The 24173-nt window shown below is 40.9% G+C and overlaps 1 protein-coding gene across 1 annotated transcript; it reads left to right on the top strand.

The window, feature by feature from the left end:
- Positions 1-27: 27 nt before the first annotated feature.
- On the top strand, positions 28-19237 carry nup88 (nucleoporin 88). The gene is made up of 17 exons (XM_055657822.1): positions 28-272; positions 776-945; positions 1330-1455; positions 2897-2983; positions 3915-4079; positions 4307-4493; positions 7050-7200; positions 7315-7413; positions 8633-8723; positions 9566-9670; positions 10788-10940; positions 12084-12209; positions 13286-13351; positions 13773-13853; positions 13967-14093; positions 16516-16634; positions 17728-19237. Exons 1-17 carry the CDS (start codon positions 66-68, stop codon positions 17789-17791), a joined length of 2124 nt encoding a protein of 707 aa, XP_055513797.1. The 5' UTR covers positions 28-65; the 3' UTR covers positions 17792-19237.
- The last annotated feature ends 4936 nt before the right edge of the window (positions 19238-24173 follow it).

The following is a 24173-nucleotide window of genomic DNA, read 5'->3' as shown; positions in this document are numbered from 1 at the left end:
CGCATGCTCATGGCAGCGGCTGCTGCTGTCATAGTGACGTCATCGCCGGACGGCGGGCTGGCAAGATGGCGGATGTGTGTGAGCGCTGGTGGGGTGAGCTGCTCAAACACCCGCTGCTGGGTGAGCTGAGGAAGGGCGACCGGCGAGTCAATGAACCGGCCAAGAATCTCCTCTTCTGTCTGGACAGCGACATTTTCTTCTGGGATGGGACGAAGAGCGTCTTTTATACCACCAACCTCAAGCACCTGAACACCGGCATGGTCCCGTATCAGGTAGTGAGGGAAAAGGGTCGAGCGGGAGTTGATGATGGTAGAGGGGCTCGGGTGGAGATAGATGGAGGGGGAGAGCGAGAGGAGGAGGGCGAGGGTATCGGTCAAGGGGAGAGAATGAGGAGAGGAGGGGGAGGGAGAGATCGGGCAGGGTGGTATAGAATGAGGGGAGAAGGAGGATCGGTTGAGGCGATAGAGGGAGGAGACGAGAGTGTGCCGGGAGAGTGAGGAAGAAGGGGAAAATCTTCGAAACTTGTCTCTTTTACATTATTTCTTTACATAAATGGTGATAAATGAGACTTTACATTTGCTAAGCCGGCAAAACCATACTATTAAAGGGTGATGCGAGGAACAAATGGTTCAAAAGGAGTGTGTCTGGGGTTGATTCTAATTTCTAACTGGTACCTGATTCTACATGAAAGCTCCATTCTTGACTGTAGCTCCTTGCATCTCACTATAGGATTTAATATAAATGGTATTCAATTGTTAACTTTGTTCTTCTACAGACACTATTATGTATAAATCCACCCTTGTTTGAAGTGAATGAAGTTTTGCTCAGTCCAACACGACATCATGTGCTACTTATTGGAAATAAAGGTATGATGGTGTTGGAGCTGCCACAGCGTTGGGGCAAAAGATCTGAGTTTGAGGGTGGAAAGTCCGAAATCAATTGTTTGTGAGTAGTTTTTGTGATTTTTGAAAGTGAAAATGTGTCACATAAAATGTGATTTTATTGTTGTTATAGCAGTAAGTTACCATATGGAAAATATTTAAATTAAACCTTTTACACAGCAATGTTTCAACAGTTTATTGAGAAATAGAATGTCAAAACACAGATCTGTGAAGCAAAATAGACTTCGATATATTTATTGAAACCTACAAGTGTTGGAAATAAGAAATTCATAACTGTTTGTAATGGATTCTAGTAAACCTGAGGCAGTGAGTTGTGTTCACTGTGCTGATGAGGGCACACTAAAATGCACATTTTTAATTATGTTTAATCATGGTTTATCCAAAATAAAACGCTGTGGGTGCTAAGCTATTTTTTTTGGATTCACAGGACGGTGCCTATAGCTGAAAGATTCTTCACAAGTTCAACTTCACTGACACCAAGACATGCTGCTTGGTACCCCAGTGAAACTGAGGAGCCTCATGTTGTCGTATTAACTTCAGATAATTCTGTGAGGTAATGCCATTATATTGCCAGATAAACTAATTGAGCTGAAAATAATATTGGCAAATGTTAATGCTTTATAGCTGGACTAATGATTTGTTGATTCACAGTCTAAGTAAGTTGGCTATTGAGCCTTTAAGAATTGTGTTTTTTAACAATTCAATTTTCACGATGACAGTGTTCTGCTATGTTTCCCCTTCCATTTGACCAGTTTGAAATTTCAAAATAATTCTTGACTCCTTAACAGTGTAGACTAGGAGTTGTCTGTCACGATAAGATACTCTTATTTATATTTCCTTGTGGCCATTTGGGGCTGCACCAATTTTTTAATGGATATGGATATTTGATGTGGATATGATCTGGAGGCTTGGGAGGATGAAAAGCATATCGTTGAGACAGCAGTGGGAAGGATTGCTCTGTATCATAATTTATTGTTGATAGATTGTAAACAGGAATATTGCTCAACATAATGTCCTTGTAAAGCAGATAAAATGCAGATGTTATAAATCAGAAATTTCAAGTTTGCATTTATTGACACTTAACCAACTAAGGTACATTGAAATTTGGGTTACCATACAGCCATACTAAGTGAAAAGAACACAATACATACATAAAATAAAATGTAACATAACCATCCACCACGGTGAAATCAACATTCCTCACTGTGATGGAATGCAATAAAGTTCAGTCATCTTCCTCTTTGTTTACTGCGGTCGGGGCCTTGAACACTCTGCAATTGCCGTTGCCGACTGCCCGATGTCCTGGCCCTCGTCGGAATGATCAAAACTCCGGCGTTGGGACGATTTGGAACAGTCCGCGGCATGGTGCTCCCGAGTCGGCCACTTCTTACCGGAGACCGCGGGCTTCACGATGTTAAAGTCTTCAGGCCCCGCGGTCGGAGCTCTTCTACTGGCGACCCTCGGCAAAGGATCGCCCGTTCTGAGATGGGACGTCCGCGCCGCGCCGCGCAGCTTAAAGCTCCGGGCCGGTCTCCAGGAAAGGTCGCACCAATCCAAGTTGTTAGGCCGCAGGAGGGGTGGAGATGCGAAACAGAGAAAATCGCATCTCCGTCAAGGTAACTGAAAAAAGTTTACCCCCCCCCACATAAACTAACCAAGAAACATTGAAACATACATTTAAGGCATACTTAAAATAATAAAAACAGAGAAGGGACCCGACAGGCTGTTGTCGAGGCGGCCATTACGTGCGCCACCCGGTGGTCCAAAATGTACACCGAATGTTAGAATGTTAGGAATGTTAGAGTAGCATCCCTGAAGAGCGGAACAATGATAATGCTTCAGGGAGATGACCTGTTCAAATTTTCTCTCGACTGACCCATTGAGTATTTCCAACAATGTTTTAATATTAATTATATCATTGTCCAAGCAATTATTAAGAGAGCATGTGCTGAATTAATATTCCACTATGATCAGCTATCATCATTTCCTCATAGGTTTTATGACTTAAAGCAACCTCAGACTCCTGTTCAGATATTCTGCCTTAGTCAGAGTGAAGAGGAAAGTATTGTACCATCTACAAGGTAAATATATTTGCATAGATTTTTTTTAATATATTTTGTTTTCTTTCTGTGCAATATGCTGGATCAGAATTTATTACTCATCCTGATTACCATTACCTTCAGACACAATCTACTTTCTTGGGCAACTACATTTGTGACCTGCTTCGGAATAAAATTAAAGATTGGCCTGACCACGTTCTATTGAACTCGAGTTGAGCCATTGGAGCCACAACATTGGCCCAAAGGAGACAGAGTTCATCGAGTTGTAATAGCAAATATTTATGCCATTCTTTTACTTTCATGAAGGCAAGCTTGCAGAGTTTCAGAGCATGCCTCAAAAAACTCTGCTTAGTATTCAACACCACAAAACTAGGTGTGTGACCGCAGAAAATCATTCGGGGGTTCAGTGATAATGTAGGTTTATCAGTATATTTTCAGAAAGATGGCAACTAACTTTGAATTGAACTTACTATTACCATGTACTTGCTTTCATATTCTCTTGGTAAGTTGTTAAGGAAATTTAAAAAAATTATTGTGCAGAATAGAGTTACCAATCTGCTGATTTTTAGGCATTGTTAAATTTCTGGATTGTTGGAGTTGTACTCATCCATACCCACTCTGATTTTATGCCCTGTAGATGCTGAAGGCTCACGAGTCAAAAGATGAGCATCTGACCCGTGACTGTAGTCCCAGTTTCTATTTAGAAAAAGTTTCTGATCTCTGGTGATTTCAATTGCTAGGCTGTGATACCATCATTGAATTTTCATTTGGCCTTTTGAGCACTTTTTTGTTAAATTGGTCATAGTTATTCTATTCCCTCACAGTTATCTGACACTATTTCGAGACTAGAATTTCCACATTGATAAAGACGTTCATGTCTGAATACTCTTCCTATTTTCTGCTTGTTGGTTATTAACTGTCTCTTGTGCTTTGTTTTCTAATTGTTTTACAGCAGGTCATATGCAGCATCATTGGGTGAGATCGCAGTTGCATTCGATTTTGGTCCTTTGATGACTGCTCCTAGGCATCGTTCAAAAGAGGTCTTGGTCCATCCACTCTATATCCTTTATGAAAATGGCGAGACGTACTTAATATACTGCAGCCTTACTCACAACAGGTAACCATTGTGCAAATTTCATTCCATTCAGATCAATCTTTGTGATCTTTTAAGAATAATGTTGCGTAGCTCACAACAATAAATGCTGTGTCAAAGATAAGTATGTTGCCCTTTAATGAAATTCCCAAATTTAATTCTCAATTTAAGTATGTATTACACCCCCGGGAGAAAATGAAGATGCCTATAATTCAGCTTAATATCGCATTTATTCCAATATTCTCTTCCAGTACTGGACTTGTTGGGAGGTTGCTGGGTCCGTTGCCTATGCATCCAGCTGCTGAGGATAATTATGGATATGATGCCTGCGCGATACTCTGCTTGCACTGTGTTCCAAACGTTCTGGTCATTGCTACTCAATCTGGGATGCTGTATCACTGTGTGGTTCTTGAGGGGGATGAAGAAGAGTATCAGATGGTAAGATCAGGATATATGCAGTTAGGATTTATGATTAGTTTCAGTTTTCTAGTTCATTGATAGACAATAGGTGCAGGAGTACGCCATTCGGCCCTTTGAGCCAGAACCACCATTCACTGTGATCATGGCTGATCATCCACAATCAGTACCCTGTTCCTGCCTTCTCTCCATATACCTTGAATGCTATCTTTAAAAGCTCTATCTAACTCTCTCTTGAAAGCATCCAGAGAATTGGCCTCCACGGTCTTCTGAGGCATTCCACAAATTCGCATCTCTGGATGAAAAATGTTTTTCCTCATCTCCGTTCTAAATGGCCTACCCGTTATTCTTAAACTGTGGCCCCTGGTTCTGGACTCCCCCAACATCAGGGACATGTTTATTGCCTCTAGCGTGTTCAATCCCTTAATAATCTTGTATAAGATCCATTCTCATCCTTCTAAATTCCAGTGTATACAAGCCCAGTCGTTCCATTCTTTCAAAATATGACAGTCCCTCCATCCCAGGAATTAAACTCGTGAACGTACGCTGCACTCCCTCAATAGCAATGTCCTTCCTTAAATTTGGACACCAATGTAAGGCTAACTGGTCTATAATTCCCAGTTTCTCTCTCCTTCCTTTCTTAAAAAGTGGGATAACAGTAGCTACCCTCCAATCCACAGGAACTGATTCTGAATCTATAGAACATTGGAAAATGATCACCAAAGCGTCCACAATTTCTAGAGCCACCTCCTTAAGTACCCTGGGATGCACACCATCGGGCCCTGGGGATTTATCAGCCTTCAATCCCATCAGACTACCCAACACCATTTTCTGCCTAATATGAATTTACTTCAGTTCCTCCGTCACCCTAGGTCTCTGGCCACTAGTACATCTGGGAGATTGTTTGTGTCTTCTTTAGTGAAGACGGATCCAAAGTATCTGTTTAACTTGTCTGCCATTTCCTTGTTCCCCATAATAAATTCACCTGTTTCTGTCTTCAAGGGACGCACATTTGTCTTAACTAATTTTTGCTCTTCACATACCTAAAGTAGCTTTTACTATCCTCTTTTATATTTTTGGCTAGCTACCTCATCTTTTCTGCCTGTATTGCCGCCTTAGTTATCTTCTGTTGTTCTTTAAAAGTTTCCCAATCCTCTGGCTGCCCGCTCATCTTTGCTATGTTATACTTCTCTTTTATCTTTACATTTCCCTTGACTTCCCTTGTCAGCCATGGTCACCTCTTACTCCCCTTGGAATCCTTCTTCCTCTTTGGAATGAACTGATCCTGCACCTTCTGTACTATTCCCAGAAATACCTGCCATTGTTGTTCCACTGTCATCCATGCTAGGGTCTCTTTCCAGTCAACTTTTGCCAGCTCGTCCCTGATGCCTCCATAATCGCCTTTGCTCAATTGTAATACTGACACTTCTGATTTTCCCTTCTCCCTCTCAAATTGTAGATTAAAGGGCATTACCAATTGAAAACAACCTACTTGTCACACGAGACACACGTCTGAAGAAGGGTCTTGACCCAAAACACCCATTCCTTCTCTCCAGTCCTGCTGAGATGCTGCCTGATCTGCTGAGTTACTCCAACAATTTGTGTCTATCTACTAGTCTCACAATTCTTTCTTATGGCAGAAATAGTCTTGTGATAAGAAAGATACAACAAACAGCAGGAGCAGCTGTGGAACTTGATAAGATAACTGGCCAAAGGAATAATTAAAAAGGCTAACTTGCAGAATGGTTACTTGAGTGACAAAATAATTTCAATAGGATTATATGGGGGTGGATTTTGGTAATCGATATCCTTCCAATTTGAGAAGCTTGCTTATGGTCGAAAGCAAAAAAATCAGGGATACAGATGAAAGCAAAACAATAGAATTACTAACTAAGTTATCAAGATGATTTATCTTCAAGCCAGAAGACTGGTTTATTTCCAAATGCATCATTTGATAAAATAGCAGTTATACTAAACCTAACCCGACCAAATATGTGCAGTTTTTCTCTCCATATTATAAGGATGAAAAAGGCATGAAAAGCATTAACCAAGGTGATAGGAGAATGGCCAGGTTACAATCATTTGAGAAAACAAGGCTGAAGCTGGACTGAATGGGGTCTAGCAGATAAAACTATTTTCTTCATATTTATTATAATGTTGAGAGAGTGACCAAATTTGTAAAATGATTGTGTATAAATACTGTTGGAAATTCAGGGAATTTTTTGAGTTAGTTAGAATATTAAACAGCCTGCTCAGGGTACAGTTGAATAGATGCATTTAATTGGTATCAGAGGCCCATAAGGCAAGGAATTAAAGGGTATGGGCATCGGGTAAGATGGGGACAAGAGGAGACCCGTCAAACATTCAGACATAACCATGTGGGCTGAGTGGGCGATTCTAGGTTGAAAAGTTGATGTACATTTATCAACTTTGACTTCAATTTCTGAAATGTTGTATCGTATGTTGGCTGATCTGATCCAGGAACTGTTTTTTGTGAAGAATTAATTGAATCTTGTGAATGGTAGAATACTATAAACTTTGGAAAATAAAGGGTCATTTTCTTCATGTTGCCTCAAGAGTAATGAATCGTGGGACCTGAGGTGCGAGCCTGTTCCTTCACTCTATGTATTCGAATGCGTAGAATTAGAATTGGTCCTGAAGCTGGCCACAGGAGATGACGATGAGCAACTACAATCCGACTTCTCCTGTCCAATCACTTTACACAAAGGTAAACTCTATTTCCCTTTGTACTAGTATATGTACATGACTTAGATTTGTGACACTTTTTTTCAGTGTAACCTCTGATTAGCTGCCTTTCATTCATATAACATTCTCATTCCAGATCCATTGTGTCTGACGCGTTATCATTGCACACATATTGCTGGTGTACACAGCATTGGGCTAACATGGGTCAACCAACTGGAACAATTTCTCCTCACCGGTAAGTCCATCATTTCAAAAGGTGGCCTTGCAAGTGTGGCTCTCTCTTGGCGGTTTATTTTTTTTAAATCTAGAATTTTCTGTGTGTTGTGGGAGTAAGACTGGACTCCTCTGATACACCAGTTTTGCTGAAGGATGAATGTATTGTTGCAACATAGTAAATTTACTGAAGCAGGATTTTAATGAGCACCCTTATTTTCTGCTACTTCGCTTTTCTTGTTCGCTCACCTTGGCTAGATAGAGACCCCACATCAGTGTAATTCTCCCATCCCCACCCCTTTCTGCAGCAACCACTCCCTCCAGCTACTTGATTCACTTCTCCATTTCCGCCCACCTGCCCCCTCCTCAGGTACTTTCCCCTGCATTTGCAAGCGATGTTATACCTCTCCCTACACCACCACCTCCTCACCTCCATCCAGGTAGCCCAGCAGCCTTTCCAGGTGTGACTTGAAACATAGCCTATCCATTCCCTTCACAGGTACTGCCTGACCTGCTGATTTATTCCAACACTTTGTGGTTACATGGTCCCTGTTTTCTTTTACATCAGCTTTCTGGTGGATAAAGAGGCAAAGGATCAAGTATTGAATCCCATAAAACCCTACTGCTTTCACCACACACCCCAAGCTCCCATTGGCTTTTTCCCCTGCTGAGCTTAATTTTAATCCAGTTTACCAATTTTCCTTTGACCCCATTGGGCTTTGCATTCTTGACCATCATAATTGACGTAAAAACCATGGTAAATAATGGGCTTTAATTGGGTCAAATGATGTAGTTAGTGTTCAAAAAGTACCAAATACCACACCCTGACTTGCTAGAAATTAGAAGAATTCATTTGGGTTGTTATCTTTGTGTTTCAGGTGATAAAAAGGGTATGATTTTTATCAAGATATGCTTGCTGATTGGACCAATTATAATTTTGCACAAAGAGTATAACTCTTACAATTTGCTGTTGAATTGTTGAAAAATCTTTGTTCTGTACATGGTGGCAGTCCCGCAATCCCTCTGAACATGCAGGCCCTGCTGGAAATTTTTAAATAGTGATTTTAAATTACGTTGGAGTATTAATTAGAATAATTAGTTCATAAAGATGTCCCTCTGGTTACTAATGTTCCAATTAACAGAGTTTTACTGTAACAATTTTCCTGCAATTGATATTTTAATGTATATGTACAACTGCTATTTCGATGAAGATATTTCGAGTTTTGCCTTTATTCCAATAGAAGAACAAGATAAACATTGCCTCCAGGAGTTGGCAGCAGAGCAGAGATGCATAGTGGAACATATTCTCTGTACCAAACCACTGCCGTTCAGGTATTGCTGCTTTCTATTCCTTACCACTAAAAACGTGGATAAAACGTGAATGGGTTTGTGTTACTTTTGCATAGTTTTAAGCTATCTTTCTTGGGTTTTACCTACAGTAGAAATTTCACTGGCCGCTTTGTGTCTCTCTGCTCTTTGCCATACTAAAACCAAGAACATAACAGTTAGTTTCAGACACTGGTCTAACAATTATGCGCTCTGAAACATAAAGTAATAAAAGCAACAAAATCGTCGTAGTTTTGAACAAATGAACCATAAATACACCCAGTTAAGCAGTATTTTCTTACCTCGAAGAAGCAAAACTGGAAAATACGGATGAAACGGGGCTAAATAAATAAAGACATAACATGTATACAGGGAACTAAACTAGTTCACCGCGAGGCTGCTGGTTCACAGAGGGAGGCCATTTAAGGGATTTGCACAATGAACTGACAAGTCAATCTTTTGAATTTTTCATGAAACAATACTATTTTTTGACCGTTACTGCTTTATTTTCTATTTTAAGCTTTATTCTACTTTATTTGACATTACATTAAATATACAGAATGAATATGGGGTTGGACACATGTTTACACTGGAGTTTCTTGAGCTACCCAAAGATACCACACTAGACTGTTAAAGGCGGGTGCAGCAGCATCTATGGAGCGAAGGAAATAGGTAACGTTTCGGGCCAAAACGTTACCTATTTCCTTCGCTCCATAAATGCTGCTGCACCCGCTGAGTTTCTTGCACATTTTTGTGTACCTTTGATTTTCCAGCATCTGCAGTTCCTTCTTGAACAGACTGTTAAAGGCATTGGTTTCACTATTTTTCTGTTTCTACTATTTATACAGCCAGCCTGCACCAATTAAAGGATTCTGGATAATTTCTGACCTATCGCTAGGAGCAGCAATGATTTGCATTACGGATTCATACGAGTGCATCATAAGACAATTACTGTAAGTATTCGTTTTAGTTTGCAAGTTTCTCTTGTAACAGGATTGGGTGAATTTCCTCTTCAGTAACCTACTCGTACATAGGACAAGGAATGGAAATTGCCACTCCCAGTTGAGGCAATGAAGAGCAGTGATTAGTTTTGGAATTGCATGGTTAAACTCAAAATGATACCAACCTTGGACTGGGAATGTCTGAGGTTTAATATCGGCTCCTGATAAATTGTAGAACTTGGGGTACAATACATCAAAGAAGATTGTGTTACCCCAGTCTCCTTTGCTCCAGAACAAACCGTTTATTCAATCTCTCCTTGTACCTCAAGCTCTCCTGTCCTGGCAACACCATTGTGATCATTTCTGCATCTTTCTTGCTTAATTGCATTTTTCCTGTAGTGTTTCTAGAACGACGGAAACTCCAACTACATTACTCCAAGTGCAGTCTAACCAATGGTTTCTACAACAAAGGTGATATCCCAACTGTTGTGCTCAGTGCCTCAACAAGCAAACTCATGCAAGTCATACACCTTCCTCACCATCTGGTCTGCCTATTCCCATTTTCAAGAAACAATGTACATGTACCCCAAGGCCACTCTTCAACATCATTCCCTGTGGCTTTGCCATTAACTGTATATGTCCTGGACCGGTTTAACTTTCCAAAATGTATCACTTCTACTCTTCATGGTGTTTGCTTAATCCCAGCTCTCTATGTCAGGCTCGCATTTCCTTTTTGCCTGACAGGACCCTCTAGCAGAAACATGCAGGCCCTGAACTCTTTCATTTCATTGCCAAAAGCCACTCACTTGTCAGATGCCCTTTACCTGCAAACAGCCTATCCCCAATCAACGTTTGAAAGTTTCAGTTTGATGCCATTGAAATTAGGCTTCCCACAATTCAAGGCCCAGTCCAGCCTTTTTCCATGAATGTTTTGAAGCTAATATAATTATGGTTACTTACACTTACTTCCTTTCCTAAGTGGGTGCAGTGAAGATGAAAAATAGAAAATATCAGTGAGTTAAAAAACTTTTTTTGATATCTTTGGTGCATGATGTGCATCTGAATGCTTGCAGCTGCTGAATACTTCCTGATTTGATTGTTGTGTAACATGCTTATCAATTATTTTCAGAACCACCACACGGCCAGTTTCACCGCCACTACTGTGTTCCAACCCAGACACCAGCTCCATTGTATCGCCACTGCGAAATTTCACAAGCAGTTCCTTTGAACAACACATTGCAAACATTTTGCGTCGCAATACAACAAATCCACTCCTTCTGAGGTGCCATTTTAATATTTAACTGTGCCCATGCTTCTGTTAAAATGCATTCATTGTCTGAATTAAATTCCTTCCATCTGAAGAAATTTAGTGACTTTAAATGTTTTGTTCCACTTCCTTTATAAATTGATGTGTAGAGGTACATTGTAGCACTGAATATTTTAAGAAAATAATATTTGCAAGTTTAGTTTTAGGTCAATAATAAGTTGGTTGATCTGTTTGTCCATTAAACCACCTTCCCACATATAACAGTCAAGTGTAAATGGCATGGTTGGCTTGCTTGGTGATTTTATTTTTCTGTGGCACTTCATCAGTGTCAGCATAAGTGTCCGAGGTCTTTTCAATTTGAAGCACAAAATTGCAACGCCCAATTATTCCTTTCTCCCATTAAATCCAAATTTGTTGAGCATTTTGATGAAAGTTATACTGTATTGAAATTGGGCACTTGGACTCAATACTTTAGTTCTTGAATCATACTGGCCTGAGTAGCATTTGTTGACTCTTGTGCTCTTTAGGAATTGGTAATCTAACCCACTTCAAAAGGCAGCTTGGATTCAATCTCATTCCTCTGTTTTGGAGATGCATAAACCTATCTGTGTAAAGGATAAAAACAGCATATTTATTTCCACATTGTTGAACTCATTGGGCTTATATGGCAATCCAACAACATCCACACTAACTTTATAATGCAAGATTTGTTAAAAACAAATTGAAATTTGTAATTTATGAATTATTTGATATAGATTAGTACCACATAGTCCAGCTGCAGGGGGCATGTTGCTGAATTATTAGTTCCCCATCAGGAATGTTGTCACCACCTCCTGGTGCTGCCATTCTAAATGTGATTTGCAAACATGATGTCGAACGTTGGATCTGGTACGGAGGACAGTGTTCCTGTTGACTGTCAGAGACATTGAATGCTTCTGGTGTGCTACTTATTGATTTCTTACCTGCACTAGTTAGTAATCCTACTGGCGTGGTACACCTGGTACACTGTTTTGGCTGAATTATACATGATTTTACTATGCTAATACATCTTGTTTACGATTCAGTTGTATGACTAGGCATTGAATGACCTGGATACAGAATTTAGTTCATTGAATTCTACGGGCTACACAGTTAACACATTCTCATTCTTTAAATCAGAGCTTCAGATGCAGAGGGAGCTCCGCCACCACAGGAGTGTTTGCAGCTCTTGAGTCGAGCCACCCAGGTGTTCAGAGAAGAGTACATCCTCAAACAGGCTCTTGCAAGAGAAGAGATAGCACGGAGGTAATCTTCCAGTTTGTTTATAGCAACTTGTAATATAAATAAATTACTTCTCCTCGACGCTTTTTATTTTGGGGACAGTGGCTCTTCCTCTCTGGTGCTAATTTTCTTCCTTCAGTTTTATGAATGCTGACTCAACTGTTTCTGCCACTGATCCAGATATTCTTTCACCTGACTCCAGACCATCCACCCCGCCCCGACAAGTACTCTTATTGTGAATTGATGGAGGTGGCCAAAAGGCTACTGATCTACAGGGAATTCTATGAATCAAATACTTTCCGTGCTCTAATAATCCATTGTCCTCAATTTTGTCAATGCAAGAGTGTTTATTGGCATGCATATGGCAGCTTTCATTCTCATTAATGCAATCTCACACAAATAGACCTACAATAATCATTAATAAAATAAATTGATAATCAGTAACACTGGGTAGCCAGAGCGTAACACAGCAAAAATAAATTACTTTGTGCAACCAAACCAAAGTCCATAGCAGATCAGAGAAGCTGGGTAGGGTTGTGGTTAGTATTGTTGAGTGTTCAAGAGCCTGATATTTTACTTTAGAGATACAGCACAAAAAAAGGCCTTACAGCCCACCGGGTCCACGCTGACCAGCGATCCTCGCATTTTAACACTGTCCTGCACCCACTGGGGACGATCTTTACATTTACCAAGCCAATGAACCTACAAACCTGTACGTCTTTTGTAGTGTGGGAGGAAACTATAGATCTTGGAGAAAATCCATGCAGGTCACGGGGAGAATGTACAAACTCCGTACAAACAGATAGTTGCTGGAAAGAAACTGTAATCAAACCTGGAGGCCACTGTTTTCAGGCTTATACCCAATCTTCCTAATGATAGTAGTGAGATGAGGGCATTGCCAGACTGGTGTAGGTTCTTGATATTAGTTGCATTTTTGAGGCCGTGCCTCCAGTAGATCCCTTTGATGATGAAGTCAGTACATGTGAAAGACTGGGCAAAAGTCCATTTTCTGCAGCCTCCTTCATTTCTGAGTGTTCAAATTACGAACTAGACTGATGCAATTTGTGAGTGAGGCTACCATGCATATTTATGTATTCCAGGGTGAAGCTTTTAACCAGTCAGAAGAATAAGCAGAAGTTTGATCTTGAACAGTGCATCAATGAGAGGTAAGTATGTGACACAAAACTGAACGCATTTATATACCACTCAATATGAGGGGCAGTGAATAGTATCCTGCTGCCTCGTTTGTTTAAGTCACAGACATTTTTTTAACTGTAAGGCTTGGTTATAAGTAGTGGGCTAATTGAGGGATCTGAGCAGGATGTCTTGATCTCCTTGACATGAATCATAATATCCAGTTTGATAATATAGCTGTGCCAAAGCGTTAAAAGTCTGAGAAGCCCATTGTGTGCCAGGATGGATATCAATATATTGAGATATTTGTTTAAAATATTGATTGAATTTAACATGACAGATAGTTTGATTTGACTGAGATCATGATCAACAATTTTTCATGAAGTAGAACATCTTTTTGAAAATGGTTGTCAAGCTGTGGAGGTCCTGACCACTGTTAACTCTCTTCAACAGAAAACTTCTGCAGGAAATGGCAGAAGAACTGGCTGGCAAATATGAGGGGGTAAAATACAACCAAGAAATAGTGATGAAAAGGTATGTCAAGAATAGAACCTCATTTGAACTGCACTTTCGTGAAAATCACAAATTGAGTAGACCTGTTTAGTCTTTTTGCAAAAAGATTATTTTTAATATTTTCCACTTTACAGGGTGAAGAAAGTTTTGCACAGTTTTAATTCACATCTTCCCGTGCTGTCTGATAGTGAGAGAGATATGAAGAAAGAACTTGTTGTTCTCAATGACCAGCTCGGTGACTTGGAAAGCACCATTACACAGGCAAGAATAATTTTCTGCCATCTATCATTTAATGGTAATTTCTAAATGCTTTTTCTGAAAATATTTCTTATTGATCTGATATTTTTTTAATAAAGTGCACATTACAAAGTTAGCTCCATTCACAGTGGTTCCAAAGCAGCATCACTGAGCTCTGGCATTGGTCTGAAAAGCAACTTGTGGTCCGTGCTTCAGAGGTTTTGTGCAAAAGATGACTGTTTGACTCGGCATTTTTTCCTTTAAGTTAGAAAACTTTGGTGTACTTGCCAGAAACAAGAGACTACAGGTGCTGTAATGTGGAAAAAAAAATATTGTCTATTTGAAGAGACAATAGAGACTGCAATTGCTGGAAGCTTGAGTAAAATATAGTGTTGGAAGAACACAGCTGGTAAGGCAGCATCTGAAGAGGGAATGGACAGAGAACATTTTGGATCAGGGCCCCTATTCAAAGGCTGAAGAAGGGTCCCAACCAAAACTTTGTCCATTCCCTCCACAGATGCTGTCTGACCTGCTGAGTTCGTCCAGCATTTTTTTTTGTTCAAACTACTTGTACTCAGCGGGTTAGGCAGCATCGGTTGAGACAAAGTGATAGTCAATGTTTCACGTCCCTGCAACAGCGCTCTGCATGTGAAGCCTTGTATTCCGTTTGTTAGAAATGGTGAATGTGAGATCCAGTTGTTGCCTGACTTCTATGTTCCTCCAGTAGTTTGGGCTTTCTGTTGTGTATGTCCACTTGTGGCTTGCAGCAGCACAGTAGCATAACTAGCAGGGGCGAATCTAGATTAAATCTTGACATTGGGTCTGCCTGTGTCACATTCTCCCTGTGACCTTGTGGGTCTTCTCCGGGTACTCTGGTTTCCTCCCACATTACAAAGATGTGCTGTTGTAAACTTAATTTGTAGGTGAGTGAGAGAATGTTGGATTTTTTAAACCAATAGGGTCCATGTAGGATTATTCTTTGAGTAATAGAAATTAGGTGCAGGAGTAGGCCATTCGGCCCTTCGAGCCTGCATTGATGGTCGGTACTGATTTGGTAGGCTGACCAACATGTTTTTGTGCTGCATCTTTCTTAATCTTGCTCCGAAGTAGAACATTTCCACAACTTTGCTCATATTCATGCCTCTTGCCTTCAATTCTTCTGCCTCGACCCTTTCACTTCATTCCTTGACTTCTCTATAATCTACTTTGGGCATGAAGCTTCCAGTCAAAATTTACTTAATCCTTTAACTGCCATGACAAATGATTCCCCCCTCAACTCCATTCCCTAGTTTCCCTCTCCCCTTTGTAGTGATGTTGCCACCCATACCAGGCCATCTGCATGTCTTTCCTCAATTGAAGATTCCCTTCAACATGGTTGACGGAATCCTTCCCCACTGCATGGTATAGGAAGGCTTTCCCTTCTTCCTTATTCTCCCAGAACCATAGGAGGATTGGTATTGTCGACTGGGTCAAGACCATCTCGCTTCTACAATTATCAATGGATAATGCTAAGCCAATTCCATCATCGATTATAAGGAGCCATCACTAAAAATATATCCCCCTTCCCTGCTTTGAAAGGTATGTTTTCCCCAGGGACACTGGTTCATCTTCCATCACCACCAGTCCCACTCCCCATGCTGTCGCACCCTCTTTTTTAATTGAATGAGATGCAGCATCTGTCTTTTACACAGTGCAGATATCTAAATACTTTTCTTGTGAATGTATAGTTTACTTGTACCATCATGGCATGTTCTATTCAGTGTCTACTGTGGTCTGCTTTACAATGGGTGGGGTTGCAAGCTCAGTTTGACTGAATGCTTCTTGTGGTCTCCTCGGTTCCACTCCAAATCTGATCTCTGTCCTCCTCTCCTACACTCAGTGTAGCTTGGCGTAAGCATGGGCCTTGCTTTCCATCGAGGCACAGTGCACCCTTTCAGACTCATTACTGAGTTCAATGGTTTCAGTTGTCGAGATGTGTGATTTTCCACCTTTTCAGATTTCCAGCATCGAAAAGTATTTTCATTTGTAAGTTTAGATAATTGTGCTCTCCGATGAGCACCACTGATGTGCCAACATTTTTTGTTCATTTATCCCATTACAATCACCTTTCATCTTCCATTATAATTTATCTTCACTTGTTTCAGTGCAGTCATTGATCTAGGAGGGGAAATCTTTTTCCATGTATTTTGCAAACCATTTTCCAAATGTTCAACTTTTATCCCTAGTCTCCACTACGTGTGATACTTTCCTTGTGTTTGGTAGATCAGGCACTACTTGTAGAATTGATCTCGACTGCAGATTAGATCAGTGCCACGATGATTGAGGTGGCACGGTTGGAAGAAATGTTAAACCCCACGATGCAAGTGACGCTGCAGTCTCTTTTGTGTAAAATAGCATGTTTAGGATTTCACCCCATTTAATTGAACCTTAATATTTTCCTCCTCAGGTGCAAATGAAGACTGAATATCAACGGAAGGAAATACAGCCGGAGGAAAGTGCACGGAAAAAGAGCATCACTCTCAGTGTGTCTCAGAAGAAATGCATCCATTCAGTGCTTAAGGAGCAGTAAGTAACACTGGGGTTTTATGCTGAAAACTTGAGCTAAACACTGTGCTGGAAGAACTGATGCCATTTCAGATTGGAACCCCTCTTCAGACATCTGTCAGAAGAAGGGTCCCTGCTCAAACCTTTGTCTGTCTATTCCCTCCACAGATACTGTCCATGTTTTGTGATCTATTAGTTTAATTAAAAACATTGATATGAGGATGTGCAACAAGACTTCCAAATGACACATTGTCCTGACATAGAAACTTGTGATCTTGGGGCAAGGGTATTATATAATCTGGAATTGAGGTCGGTGGATAAGATATTCATCAGTCATGATCAAATTTCAAGGTGAAACAGGGAGGGCTGCTTGTAATAGAAACTCCTTTAACCCTCAACAGTATTGGTGTAGAGAATCATGGGGTGTATCTTTCTGAGAGTGGCAACACAAGTAGATAGTGGTAAAGAAGTGTTATGGTATGCTTGTCTTCATCAGTCATAAGTAAAAGTGTTCGGAAGTCATGTTGCAGCTTTAGAAAACTTTGATTAGACACATTTGAAGTATTGTGTGCAGTTCTGGTTGCCCCATCACTGGAATGATGTGGAAGTTATGGAGAGCGTGCAAAAGATATTTACCAGAATGCTGCCTAGATTAAAGGGTATTAACTATAAAAGGTTTTACAATCTTGGATTGTTTTTCTCTGTAGTGTCGGAGGTTGAGAAGAGACCTTATTGAAGTTTACACAATTGAGAGGGATAAATAAGATAGACAGTCAGAGTTTTTTGCCCAGAGGGAAATGTCAAACTTTAGTAGGCATAGTCTTAAGGTCAGAGAGTCAACGTTTAAAGGAAATGTATAAGGCAATTTATTTTACGCAGTGGTCGGTGTCTGAAACACGCTGCCAGGGATGGTGGTGGAAGTAGATTTGATAGTTTATGAGGGTTTGAGATAGGTACATGAATATGAAGCAATGGAGGGATATGGATCATATGCAGGCTGAAGAGTGTAGTTTAATTTGGCATTATGTTCGTATGGGCTGAACGGCGAGTTCCTGCGCTATACTATTCTATGTTCTTTAAATCATTCTAATATTGTCTTTGTTTTCTATTTCAGGAGTGAACATATTACTGAAATGGTGAAGAAAATTAATGACATACGAACTCATGTAAATTTTTAAGTACTATTTTGTTCTCTGCCACGGTTTATTCTTTGGGATGAACTGTATGTAAAGGTGGTGTAGGATGAGAAACAATAAGCATTCTCTTAGAGCAAAGTGAAGTAACATGGCAACATTTCAGACTCTGCCAATCTTACTCCAGCTCTGAGTTTCGATGGCATTTTGTACGTTTAAATTAATTTCACCCGGTTTTTATGTTTGCAGTATATGTAGCATTCAGATTAGAATTATTGGTTTAATCTCCCAACACAAAGGATTATTGAACTGGTTCCTTGTTTTCTAGATTTTGATAATATCAAATTATTAACATGCTTTTCTTTTCTAAATCTGTAGCTGCAACCTTTCCATAAATACCAGATCTGATGTGTAAACCTTAATTTGATTAAATGTAAACGGGCCATTCTCATGCCTGTATGTTTTAAATGACTAATGATCAACTATATCCACTGTTTGGATATCTGCTATTACGGGTGGCTAAAACCAAACCTTTCTCGGATATGTTGTGTTTTGAATTTGTTTACTTTTTTGTCTCTGAGCTTCGGAGGCTGTTCAGCCACTCAAGGCTCTGCTGACTCTCATAGCAAATTCATTCCCCCACTTATTTCCCTGTAATTTATTCTCTCTTATGTCCATTAACTCCAACCTGATGCTCGTACCACAAATCATGGACAATTTGCCAATTAATCTCCCAGCCTTTATGATGTGGGCGGAAACTCACTCGGTCACAGAGAATGTACAAGCTCCACTCAGACAGCACTGGAGGTCAGCATTGAACTGGAGCTACGTCACTATCTGTGTAAGTTGTTTGGCCTGGAGTGATCAATGAATGTTCTCTGCCACTGCCAGTGATGTTCAGAAAGGGCCTTCTGCTCATACTGTCGTTGCTTCAATCTGTCTCGGCATGAGTGCAGTGGCCATAAATCCAGGCTTGCATCGCAGGCTTGAACTTTAGCAAAGGAGGATAATATTTCACCTGATAAGTTGTCCAATCTGGATTGTTTTTTTATACAGTCATCTAAGGAAAGGCCTTTAAATGTTTAAAATGTTTCAGAAGCTCTTGCAAATGAGTCTGCCAATTTGTGTACTCTCCTATTTATTTTTGTACCTCACTGCTTTTAAGTTGATTTATTGAAAGTGAATTCACATTTTGGATGGATGAAACTTGATGTAAATATTTGGCCTCAGTCCTATAAAATGCCTTGCAAAAAAATAGTGTCAGTAATATGTGGATCATGTCCAACAGTAGATTTACATGTTCTATTTTACTTTCCCATGGAGCTAAAATGTCGCCCCACCCCCCCCCCCCCCCCTCCACTTTATAAAAAAAGAAGCTTACAACCCAAACTATGCAAGCAAATGACTGAGATTTTTCAAGTAGTAAATTGAGATGCAATTTTTGTACACTGCACAAACGTTTGTGTCTGAATAAATATTTTTTATGTGGTATATCAGATTATCTTGTTTGTGAATTTAGATAAATTAGTTTTGGTTTGTGTCTACTTTGGTACATTTGGGTTTGAGGACTTCATTGATTTCTCAACGGTTATTAGGATTGAAAATGTTTCTGTTTTTTAATTTCCAGCTGCTGTTTGTTTTTTGCATGGAAAGCATAGGAAGTACTTTCAGCAAAGAGCTACTATCGGAATGTTTAAGAATGTGGATACATGGATTGCACAGATTTAGAGGGATATGGGCCAAACACAGGCAGGTGGGACTAGTGCAGACGGGACATGTGAGCAAGTTGGGCCGGATGGCCCGTTTCCACGCTGTATGACTGAAATAGTTGTTAGAGTGCGTGCAGTGAAGCTTTCCAGGTTGAACCTGGGAGGGGTGGAATTTAAGATGACTAATTTTGAGATTAGAAGAATAGGTGATCTGCGTAAACATTTCACAGGCTTGACACGGTAGGTATAGAGATGTTTCTTCTGATGCGTCTGAATCACAAGTCAGTGTCAAACGGGTAATCTCAGGACTGAAATTAGAAATTTCTTCAAGATGGCTCTGGAGGATTAGAAACCAAGTTTATTTGTGAAATGTTTGGATTTTAAGGGAATCTGGAATTTAAGACGCAAAAACTGCGGAAAGAACTCAGCAGGCCAGGCAGCATCCATGGAGGGAAATGCTCAATCAATGTTTCATGTTGGGAACTTTCTTCAGACGATTTGTCAGTAGTTAGGCAGCACGGTGGTACAGCGGTGGAGTTGCTGCCTTACAGCGCTTGCAGCACCGGAGACCCGGGTGCGATCCCGACTAAGTGCTGTCTGTACGGAGTTTGTACGTTTTCCCCGTGACCTGCATGGGTTTTCTCTGAGATCTTCCGGTTCCTCGCCCGGTTGGTTAATTGGCTTGTTTAAAGTGTAAATTGTCCCTAGTGTGTGTAGGATGGTGTTAATGTGCGGGGATCGCTGGTCGGCGTGGACCCAGTGGGCTGAAGGGCCTGTTTCCACACTGTATCTAAACTAAACTAAACTAAATTAAACTAACGTTATAGAGTGTGTGTAGAAAAATGGTGCTAATGATTCTCTGGCTCCTGCACCACATTCCCAATGATAACACTGATGTGAGAGTGTGGCTAGGTTGGTATGGGCCCTTCATGAATGATACCTGCTGTGGTGAGGTAGCACTTCCAACAGATCTCTGATGGTGGGGTGGTCAATATCTTTGATCTACCTGTCAATGTCCACTAATTTGTACCATCTCCCTGTGATTGCATGGGATTTCTGCGGGTGCTCCGGTTTACTCCCGCGTACCAAATAAGTGCAGGTTTGTAGGTTAATTGGCTTCTCTAAAATTACCCCTAATGTGTAGCATATGAATACTTGTACGGGTAATTGATTATTGGCGTGGACTTGGTGGGCTGAAGGCCCTGTTACCACGCTGTATCTCTAAAACTAAAAAACTCGAGTTGCCCAAAGGACAGCTGGTTTGGGAAAGAACTCTTGATGCAATAGTGATGCTCTTTGGTATCTCCACTGAGGCATGATGCGGACCAGAATGTGAGAGCATTCCTGGACCTGAGGTCAAATTAAAAATGATCTTCCCCTTACCATTGACCAACAGGAAGCTCCTTGACAAACTAATCAAATAATGAATAAACTGTTGAATAATGATCTATGCTTTAAAATCAATATGAATGTTATCCTCCGAGTCAGAATAACATATGTGAGGAAGGATGTGCTGGCCTTGGAGAGGGTCCAGAGAAGATGTATGAGAATGATCCCAGGAATGAGTGAGTTAACATATGATGAGCATTTGACAGCACTGGGCCTCTACCCGCTGGAATTTAGAAGGATGAGGGTGGACCTCATTGAAAATTACTGTATAGTGAAAGGACTAGAAAGAGTGGATGTGGAGAGGATGTTTCCACTAATGGGAGAGTCTAGGACCACAGGTCATAGCCTCAGAATTTAAGGACATTCTTTAGGAAGATGAGGAGATATTTCTTTAGTCAGCGGATCTTGAATCTGTGGAATTCATTACCACTGAAGACTGCAGGCCAAGTCAATGGATATATTTAAGGCAGAGATTCTTGATTAGAACAGTGTCAGGGGTTATGGAGAGAAGGCAGGAGAATGGCTTAATGGCCTAATTCTGCTCCAATCACATGAACCCAACAAGAATGGGGGGAAAAGTACTGTTAGTATTCATTTGGGCCATCATAACTTTCAAAAGTTATCCAGATACTTCCATTCCTGCAGCATTTCCCCAGAGCCCACACATTTTCCCCAATCAACCAATATTGTTATACATGTTATTTCATCTGCTATCTGAAAAATGTCAATTCCAAGCCTCACATTGGCCAAGGTTTATTTCTCCTTATGTAGGCAGTCTTTTTCACAACACACCTTAAATTTGTGCCTTGGATGTTCGCTGTGCTGTGAATGGAGCCAACCACCAATGCAGTCCTCCAAGTGGAGCATCACTGACATTGTGTTTAGGTGTAACATAGTGTTGCATGTTTTTTTGAGGTTAGAGGAGGTGGATATCAATCACTCTCGCTGAGAAGGGCTGATAGGGTCCATGATGGATGTGAGGGAGGAAGTGTAGAAACGGGTATTAATTTTATTTTGAGTTTGGAGATGTGTCCCGACTCAATATTGACTATCCATGTCCTCCAGGGAGGCTACCTGGCCCGCTGGGTTACTCTAGCACTTTGTGTTTTACTCTCTGATACAATGTCCTAACTTCTATACTCAATCCCCTGACTGATGAAGGCCAGCGTTCATTGAGAATGTCCTACTTTGGTTTGACTTCCCAAAAAGCAACCTCATCATTTGAATCAAACTGCATTTGCTGTTCTTCTGCACACTTCTCAGCTGATCAATATCCTGTTATTATTCTTGACTATTTACTGTCTACAATATCACTTATTTTAGCATCATCTGCAAATTTACTAACCAGGCCTTGTACATTCTCATCCAAATCATTAATATAACTGACAAACAACAATGGGGCCAACACTGACCCCTGAGGTACACCACTAGTCATGGGCCAAGTCTCAAGATGCTTTAACTGAGGAATGATGTAGGCTAGCAAGCAAAGAATTGATTGGAATTTTCAATAGGACATGCAGCAATTTTGGATGCACCTCAACTTCATGGATCTTCGAACACGAGAGACGCGTCTTGCTGATATCATGCCTAAGAGGTATATGGACCCAGCTGTCATCCACAATCAGTACCCCATTCCTGCCTTATCCCCTTATCCCCTGATTCCGATTTTTTTTAAGAGCCCTATCTAGCTCTTGAAAGCATCCAGAGAACCTGCCTCCACCGCCCTCCGAGGCAGAGAATTCCACACTCGCCACTCTCTGTGAGGAAAAAGTGTTTCCTCGTCTCCGTTCTAAATGGCTTACTCATTCTTAAACTGTGGCCCCTGGTTCTGGACTCCCCCAACATCAGGAGCATGTTTCCTGCCTCTAGTGTGTCCAAACCCTTAACAATCTTATATGTTTCAATGAGATATTCCTCTCATCCTTCTAAACTCCAGAGTATACAAGCCCAGCTGCTCCATTCTCTCAGCATATGACAGTCCCGCCATCCCGGGAATTAAACTTGTAAACCTACGCTGCACTCCCTCAATAGCAAGAATGTCTTTCCGCAAATTAGGGGACCAAAACTGCACACAATACTCCAGGTGTGGTCTCATTAGGCTCTGTACAAATGCAGAAGACCCTCTTTGCTCCAATATTCGATTCCTCTTGTTATAAAGTCCAACATGCCATTCGCTTTCTTCACTGCCTGCTGTACCTGCATGCTTACTTTCAGTCTGAAGAAGTGTTTCCGCCCGAAACGTTGCCTATTTCCTTCGCTCCATAGATGCTGCTGCTCCCGCTGAGTTTCTCCAGCATTTTTGTGTACCTTCGATTTTCCAGCATCTGCAGTTCCTTCTTAAATGCTTAATTTCATAGACTGATGAACAAGGACCCCCAGATCCCGTTGTACTTCCCCTTTTCCCAACTTGATGCAATTTAAATAGTGTTCTGTTTTTGCTACCAAAGCGGATAACCTCACATTTATCCGCGTTAAACTTAATCTGCCATGCATCTGCCCACTCCCCCAACCTGTCCAAGTCACCGTGCATTCTCATAGCATTTTCCTCATAGTTCACACTGCCACCCAATTTTGTGTCATCTGCAAATTTGCTAATGTTACTTTGAATCCCTTCATCCAAATCATTGATGTATATTGTAAATAGCTGCGGTCCCTGCACCGAGCCTTGCGATACCCGACTAGTCACTGCCTGCCATTCCGAAAGGGACCCTTAAATCCCTACTCTATGTTTCCTGTCTGCCAACCACTTCTTTATCCATGTCAGCACTCTACCCCCAATACCATGTGCCCTAATTTTGCCCACTAATCTCCTGTGGGACCTTATCAAATGCAATCTGACACTTTAATAGTCAACAGGTGCAAGGGGAAATTAACTTAGATTTCTGATAACATTGCTGTGCATGTGGATGAGAAATGGGAATGGTCAAGAACAGATGTTGTCTTGTGATGTGTGAGGAAGCATCTCTGATTGACGCCATCAACCAACAATATTATTATTGTAATATTGTCCAAATTATCATATTATTGGCTCACAACCAGTTGATTCAAAACCACTGGATTATCTAGGTAGTAAATAGTAATGGAAACCGAGCTGAAAATTTGAGCCATGATAGAACATGCGCCATGATCTTGATGAATTGAACGAAATGTGGAAACAACCGAGTTGCTGCAGCACTTGTTAACTATCCCGGTTAATGGAGACCAAAGTTACTCGAGGAGCTCCTGTCGTATCTTTGATGGAGACGCGGGAGCCCGAGGCGCGCCAGCTGATTGGTGGCTTGGTCGCACACACGCACACACACGAGCCAATCGCCAACACGATCGGGTTA

The sequence above is a fragment of the Leucoraja erinacea genome, chromosome 28 (assembly GCF_028641065.1).
Source record: "Leucoraja erinacea ecotype New England chromosome 28, Leri_hhj_1, whole genome shotgun sequence".
NCBI lineage: Eukaryota > Metazoa > Chordata > Chondrichthyes > Rajiformes > Rajidae > Leucoraja > Leucoraja erinaceus.
This window is presented reverse-complemented; position numbering and strand designations above follow the sequence as displayed.

Coding starts and splice junctions, on each gene's coding strand:
- nup88 (XM_055657822.1), top strand. CDS start 66: ATGGCGGATGTGTGTGAGCGCTGGTGGGGTGAGCTGCTCAAACACCCG. Junction 946..1,329: donor AAGTCCGAAATCAATTGTTT/GTGAGTAGTTTT, acceptor TTGGATTCACAG/GACGGTGCCTATAGCTGAAA. Junction 4,080..4,306: donor TGCAGCCTTACTCACAACAG/GTAACCATTGTG, acceptor ATTCTCTTCCAG/TACTGGACTTGTTGGGAGGT.